The following is an 8,005-nucleotide window of genomic DNA, read 5'->3' as shown; positions in this document are numbered from 1 at the left end:
TACTAAATCTATGCTTAAAAAACGTGCATGTCATATCTAACTAAACTAACTAACTTAACTAACAGGTAGCGTAACCCCTAGCCACGGTGCTTTCCGCCTGTGACAACTTATCGCGAGATTACATATCAGCAAGGCAGAGAAAATGGAAGGCTGTGCTAGCTAGCTAGCCGAGTGAATCTAACCGTAACGGGGAAATTATCGTTTATATTGAAGGTATGATTTCTGTTTTCCTCGCAGTGGCGGTGTACAAGCGTACAACATTTAATTCTTGTGTCAGTATCTTTGGAGACCGTTAGCATCCCGGCGTATAGTTTTTGTTTTCAGGTACGGTTGCAGCTAGCAGTTAGCTAAACTAGCTGCAGAGAACAATGTCGCCATCAGAAACAAGACTCCTCTTCTGCCTCCACAGAAAAACTCATACGTATTTGCAAGGACGTTTCATTTCTCTGCTTTTACGGCCGACTGAGCTGTGGTAGTGAAATTAGTGAGACCTGTTGTTTCGTTTCTGTTTTGTTAACGGGTGTAATCTATAAATAGAGTGCAGGGAAATTGTGGACAGCCCACCTACTTCTCATTCCTGTTGATCAGTCTTTGCATAAATACACAATTTGCACCAAGTTGATTTCACTATGTGAACCCCAGATATAGCAGATACAGAGCTCCATTAATAAGTTACTTAATGCATTGGTCGATGGGCAACTTTTTACGTAATCATTCAGTTTATTAGGTACTCATGGATAAAACTAATACAGTCTAATACATCAGTCCTGCAATAAATCCAAGCCTTCATTAAGGTTATATGTTCATGCTTCTAATACATTTACAAATGCAATCAAGTGCTATTTCATTAGGGCCACAGACCTAAAACTTAAAAGGCCAATAGGTTGGGACCCACTGGTTTAATCTTTTAAATGTGTTGTGCTTTATAAGATTTAATTTTTCAATGTTGAATCTTTATTTAGAAAGTAAAAAGTAACTGTCTTTGATAGATAAATGTAGTGGGGTATTGGAGTATAAGTATAAAGTAGCACAAAATTGAAATACTCAAAAACTGAAAGCAATACACAAGCATCTTAAAGTTGTACTTCAGTGCAGTTTTGGATTAAATGTAACATTTTACTTTTCTCCACAGGTCAACACTGTGTAGAAGTGAAAACACAAAATTGGATAATTTGGATTATAACTAATTTGGCACAAATTAGTATTTGTGTGTTCCTCGACTAACTTGAAGTTTTGTTGTATTTTACACCAGTTAAATACAAAACCCATAGTCACTTACACAAATAGAACATGTGGACAGTTAGCCCTCGTTATGTTCCTTTACTCACTAGTGAAGTGATTAAAAATACAGAATGTTTGTAGTTGTACGGTGAAGTTTATTTTCGCTGTGTGAAATGTGTGTTGAGCCCACTCAGTATCATTACTTTGATCAAACCCAACTGTTTCTTTCTCCTCCATCCTCCATCTTGTAGCCCTGATCTTGTAGAGGGACTCTGTGTCAAAATGTAATTCTGTTACTCTAGATACTCATTTGTTGTGTAATATCAAACTACTTAAGTTTTTTTCTGCAGTTAAAACTCAGAAAACCTTGGGAAAGGTAGTATAATTCCATCATATGAGAACAGTTATCTTTATTATAACACCATCTGACAATAATTTTCTTCAATTTATTTTCAATTAATTGTTCAGTATATAAAAGTCAGATAATTATGAAAAATGCCCTTCGAACTCCATAAGAGTTTAATCTGGTCATGGTAAATGTGCTGCTCTAAAGCGGTGTCAGCAAAAACTTAACATTATCCCCTTTATTAAGATACAATTTATTGCAGAGCTGTTGGATTAGATTCCATTAGTTTTAGGTTGGGATATCTAATGAAATGGCAGTACAGTGTTTTTGTTCATGTATTAGAGGTATAAGTTTTTTAATGAAAACTTCCAAGATGAATGCTCATAAACTTCCATCACCCACAGCAGCCAGTATTTTGTTATTGAATTAAACTGTTCAGTCATGTGATTGTGGATAAATAATGAGCAATAATCTAATCTGAATGCTTTGGTGTATTTTTCCTCCCTAATTTACCCAGGTACATGGAGAGACAAGTGGAATGACACTTAACACATCCTGAAAGTTAGGCTTTGGCAGCTGTCAGCATATTGGTTCCAGAGGTACCTTTTTTTTTTACACATCAAGGCCTCATCAAACTTACCAGAAGTTAACATTCCTTCAAGCTTGCATATTAACAAATCATATTGTTTGTATTTTGACAGCCTTTCCATCTGTTGATGTCAGTATGGAAAATAACAGCATCGCAGATGATGATGATAATGCAGGTAAAACAGATTTTTGTTTTGTCTATGAATGATAGACTATAGCTGAACATGAAAGAGATTTTGGTTCCCATTATGTTAAATCTGTGTGTTCCTGTCTTTCTATAGGGGAACAGCAGAGCCAGACAGAGGGGGGAGAGTCGAGTGTTAGGCCAACCTTGTCCCAGGTTAAAAAGTCCTGGGGCTTCCGGCGGACAACCATTGCTAGAAGGGAGTTCATGGAGGAAGTTGGAGACCTAACACACAGCCCTCCAGTTGTACGGAGAGGGAGAAGTCGTCGAACCAACCAGACTCCACAGACCACTACAGACACCCGCGCAACCCAGAAAGCTACATGCACAGCTAGGAGTGTTATAGATGACCTTGAGTGGTCTTCTCCATCCTCACCTGCATCAGAGGAGAGCAAGCCACCCTCAGAAGCTTCTGCAGGAGGGAGCCTTGACCCCAGCTTATGGCAGGATTTTGGGTCTGCCTTCCACACTGCCTTCTCACTGCTTGGTGGGAATGAGGGCATGTCACTGGACATGCCAGATACACTGGCAGCCCCTGACATTTTGGAGGCTACTGATGCCATCGAGGACCTTCCTCCACAGGCTATAGATGAAGCTGAGGCGCCTAGTAATTTGGAATCTGCTGATGACATGGACATTTCGCAGCCGCTTGCTCCTGACAATGTGGCGGGAAGAGAAGTAGATGGTGTGGTGTTGATCTCTAGTCAAGAAGAGGACAGTGACGAAATGACTCTGTTACAGATTAAGGAGCAGCTTGCGAATAAAGGCAGGCAGGGAGACATGAAAGCGAGAGGGGGGAAAGGTGGAAGAGGAAAGGCTAGAGGAAGGGGGAGAGGCAGAGGAAGAGGTAGGGGAAAAGGGAGAGGAAGGGGCAGAGGGAGGGGCAGAGCAGTAGAGCTTCAGTCAAGCATTGCAGATGATGTGGACAGTGATGATGAGGTGATGTTTGTCAGTGCAGCTGAGCAGCAGGAGCAGCAGCAGCAGCAGCAGCATCAGTTGCAACAGGTGGAAAAGGAAAATGAGCCACACAGCCCTGCTCAAATAGAGATATCGCCTGCTCACTCTGATGTCAACCTGAGTCCTGCACAGCGATCAAACTCAGACTGCATAATCATAGACACCGATTTAGACCAGATTACTGATGTAACTCCTGGCCAGTATGACGATGCAATAGAGGAGGAGGAGAAGAAAGATGATAAAAATGAAGGAGAGTATTCAAGCATATCGGACACTGAGGGTTATAACGCCACTGCTCTTTACTGTATCTGCCGACAAAAACACAATAAAAGGTACATGCCCATTTCTCGTAACAAGATCTGTTCAGAAGTTTGCATACCTGAACCATCTGTCAATTTCACTTCCTGGTAACTACTGTTTGTTCACTTCTAGGTTTATGATCAGCTGTGACAGTTGCCAGGAGTGGTTCCACTGCGACTGCGTTGGTATCAGTGAGACACAGGGCCGTAAGATGGAGAGGAAAGGGCAAGAGTACATCTGCCCACCCTGCACTACAAAGAAGCAGCTTCAGTCTGAGCCTCTCCCTCAACCTGAGCAAGAGCCAGAGCCTGAGCCTAGCTTTCCTGAATGTGTGACACTAAGTCCCTCCTGTGAAGAAGCGGAGGGGCGTGAGGAGCAGCCGGCCCTCAAGGTTAAAATTTCATTTGGATTGCCAGTGATCTCCAAATGGTTCATTGCTCTTAGTCATAACTAACAAAAATAGCTTCTTTTTTTTTTTTTTTTTTTACTTTTTTGCAGCTGTAGTTAGTTTTTAGGTTGTACATTTTTCACTTATGTAATAAATCACAGCAGTGTAATATTTGTGTTATTAGTCAATAGCTGATTTGCATGAAGGAAGTCTGGTTTCTGGGTCTAAGATGAGAATTGGTTTTCAGGAGACTGTGGTGGTGGAGGAGGCTCCTGTAAAGAGGCCAGAGCCTGAACCCAAAGCTGAGATGGAGACGGATAGCTCTCTTCCCCTGTGCATTGGACCTGGGTGCTCCAAACAAGCCTTACCAGACTCTGTTTACTGTGGCACCGAGTGCATCCTTCAGCATGCTGCTGTCACTATGAAGACACTATCTGGCCCTAAGGTGCCTAAGCCCAGAGGACGGCCACAGAGAAAAGCTGCCACTGCCAAACCAACTGCAAAGGTGAGGAATTTAAACATGGCAACTGAGACATTGAGACAGATGTTTGAGGTGTATAGGTACTATATATTTTTTGTTGAGTCTTTTCCATAGTTTGTGTCTGATGTAATGTGAAACCACAGTGTAAAAGTCAAAGCTTTAAGTATCTTTAATTTTGACTTGTGTAAATACTTTCATCACAGGGTCAGAGGTTGGTTAGGATGTCTAGGAGGTTAGCAGGAAAAGCTGAGGAGGAAGGTGAAGAAGAAGAGGACATGAAGGAGGATGATGGAGGAAGTAAGGAGGCTGCATCTCCCTTAGCCTGCGACCCCAGTCTCACAGAAGTTCAGGCCACTTCCATACCATCATCTAAGTTTTACACAGCGTGTATGTACCATTCACTACTCGTACACATTCAGATCATACAGCAGTCCAAACACTCACCTTGCACAAATTGTTTCTACTGGCATTACAGATTTTCTTCCCTCTTTAAATTGTTGCAGTATGTTACACAATCACACACACACACACACACACATACTCTTTCTCTGGGATGACTGATAAGTAGCAGGGGTCAGCAGTGGGTAAGTATGTTAACTTTTATAGTTACTTCATTTAAATGTCCAAAATGTTTTGCTGAAACAGTCTTGACTAGACAGGATTCCAGTATTCAACAAAGCACACTCATTTAAACCAGTCTCATAACAGCACACCAGCTGTGTGTGTGTATATAGGGTAGTAATGGGTAGGCAGGGTGCTTTACCGTGCGTGGTATCCATGTGTTCAAACACCATTTCCGTGGTTAGTTTGTCTGAGATCTTTTGCAAACTTGAAGGTTCTCGCTGGAAAAGGTGACACACGTGACAATCACTCCCTAAATGATGAACACAAATTCAAAGAAGCTTTAGTTGGATATAAAGGAAGGTTTAACACAAAAGGCAAAAGGCTCTTATTCTGGAAACATGCTTTGTATTATTAGCTAATCTGCCCACATTTATGAGTATGAAGAATACTGCAGGAGGACTTGAGAGTCAAGGTTTAGGGTCTGTTTCTCACTATAATTTGCAGTGCACATGAAGCAAATGTTTTACATGTTCATTTCAAAGTCAACATGAAGATTTTCACACATTCCCAACATTTTTCATCATTTTAATTATAGAAACACGTTATTTTTGCATTACTGTCTCCAGAAAGCTTAACAGCGATAACTTTAAAAATTGATACACCAAAAAGTTTTTTTAATGCCCCGTTAACACCCCGTAAAGTTTTTTTTATGTCTACGGGCCTGTAGACATTTAAAGACCATTTTTTGTCATACTGCTTATAAAGAACGAACCTTTAAACTCATTTAAAAGACACTGCTATTAGACGCCACTATAGTGTTGGCTAAAGAGCTTTGCCAAGTGCTGGAAAGCTGGTTATCCAGCTTTGCAGACGTGGCTGTGCACACTTTACATACATTTTATACACAGTACTGTCTGCACACTATGACATTACAGACTACATACAACATGCTTAAAGAAGTTCTTTATGCCCCAGAGCTTGTATTTATTTAAATGGAGCACACACCTCTTAAACTGTTTACACCTGCACTCAGGATGTCTTGCTCGGGGGCATCAAACTGAGACTCCCATACATTAAACCTTTCCCAACTCCTCTGTACCAATGGACTGCAATGGTTTTGTGAAGCCTGCTTAATGAGGTTGTAGCGTCCAAACCTTATGGTTTTCTCAAAGTTGATGGACCACTGCGTTGGAAGTGCCAGATCTTAGGATGCAAAAGCTTTTAAATGTAGGATTCCTTTTGAAACAGCAGCCCGTTGCCTCTAATATCTTGCTGATGTATTTTGTTGGCAGTTGCATAAAACATTGCATCAGTAAATCAAACTAATTGCTGCACTCAAACTATGCAGTGCACTTCATTACATACACATACAACATTTTACAACTTTTCTTGCCCCTGTTTCATGCTCAACAACTTTCCAGGTCTGAGATACCTGGAAAACTTGCTTTTACATGAAGTCTCTTGATGCTGCAACTTACAGTGCCTTAACCATCAACACCCAACACACAAACACACACTCTTGGATCAGTCGTTACACAGACACACCAATGTTAGATTGAATAGGAGCCTGGATGAATAGGGACTGGGCATCTGGTATAAAGAAGGAGGAGGTGGTGGAGGTGGAGTTGACTTCTTGCTACTGCAGAGACTCAGAGGGGACTTGAGGATTCATCAGTGCAGATGCTAGAAAGAGCTTCCGCCTGGACTCCACCCAACACTGAGAAGGAAATTTGTTGTCACGTTTCCATGAAGATGATGTGGAAGTGTCAGTGGGCCTCCGTCAGTAAAATTCTCCATTCCTCTGAGCCTCTGAGAAAAGTCCTCATTGTACTGGGACTTTGGTGGAAGATAGGCATCTTTTTAGTAATTGAGTGCAGATATTTTGTTGAAGGAAGTCTACTTGATCTACTCCTCCTATTCCTTTAATAATCAAAGATAGTCTGAATATACCCATAGTCCTGACATTTTGGACCCCTGTCCCCTTCAGTTTTGCACACACATTCACATGCGAATCTACATGTCTTCACATATTCACACAAACACAGCAGTAAACAACATCTTGTTATTATCATATTATCAACATCATTATTTTTGTAAAGATAATACTTTTTGAGGTTTCTTTTGAGCATTGACTGTGTTTCAAACTGTATTTCTAACAGTTACAGTTAGTGTGCAATTGCAGAAAAGAGCAACAGAACAGCTTCACTTTAGGCCCTGTTCACACCTGGTATTAATATGCATCTTGGCTTATCTGATCACAAGCAGACAGTTCTAAGTATGCCAGTTCACAGGCATAAAAGTTAGTCTAGAGGGATCAGATCTCACTTCCCTGCTCATAAACATGTATATCATTCATTCCCTTTTGCAAAGACCAATATCTTACACAGAGGAGGTCAGTTTAATAGGCAGGTCTTTCAGTGTGGTTTAGAACACCTTCATATACACACTGGGAAATGAACATGGCCATATATGGCTCATATACAGCTATTGGATCTGCGTAGGTCCTCAGTGCTTCTTGTACCTGAATCTGTCCACTTGTGATCAGATCACCCAAGATGCATGTTAATGTCAAGTATGAAGAGGGCCTTACTTTCACTAATCTTCATGAACAAAACAACAGTATACAGCATAAAGGTAAATAAAGCAGACAGCAGATTAGATTTTTGTGGTATAGTTAGTTCATTGTTACAGAACAAATAAGCAGAATGAAAAGATGATTGTTCAGTGAACCAAACGGTCCAGATTTCTGCATTATTAATATGTTTAGGTTACAAAGGATACAGCAGGAGCATCTCCATATTCTCCAATTCAGACGTGTAAAACCTAAACATAATTATAAAAATGCCATATTTTCTAAAACGCTATAGATGTAACCTCAAACTTGACTGCTAATTGAGAAACTTTAAAGGTCCCCTAACCGTACCCTAAAAGACAGACACAAACAACTGCGTATTTAAGGTTCCCTGTGGAGTTTTT

General features: G+C 40.7%; 1 protein-coding gene across 1 annotated transcript in view; it reads left to right on the top strand.

Moving 5' to 3' along the window:
• The first annotated feature begins 99 nt into the window (after positions 1-99).
• si:ch73-181d5.4 (uncharacterized) overlaps positions 100-8,005 on the top strand; it is a 29,254-nt gene continuing 21,348 nt past the window's right edge. Inside the window, 7 exon segments of the mRNA XM_018701197.2 lie at positions 100-213; positions 2,085-2,166; positions 2,269-2,331; positions 2,437-3,628; positions 3,729-3,987; positions 4,232-4,489; positions 4,669-4,852. Coding sequence (XP_018556713.2) covers positions 2,292-2,331; positions 2,437-3,628; positions 3,729-3,987; positions 4,232-4,489; positions 4,669-4,852 — 1,933 coding nt within the window. The 5' untranslated portion in view covers positions 100-213; positions 2,085-2,166; positions 2,269-2,291.

The sequence above is a fragment of the Lates calcarifer genome, linkage group LG6, assembly GCF_001640805.2.
Source record: "Lates calcarifer isolate ASB-BC8 linkage group LG6, TLL_Latcal_v3, whole genome shotgun sequence".
NCBI classification, from domain to species: Eukaryota; Metazoa; Chordata; class Actinopteri; family Centropomidae; genus Lates; species Lates calcarifer.
Note: the sequence above shows the minus strand (reverse complement) of the source record. Positions and strands in the feature narration are given on the sequence as shown.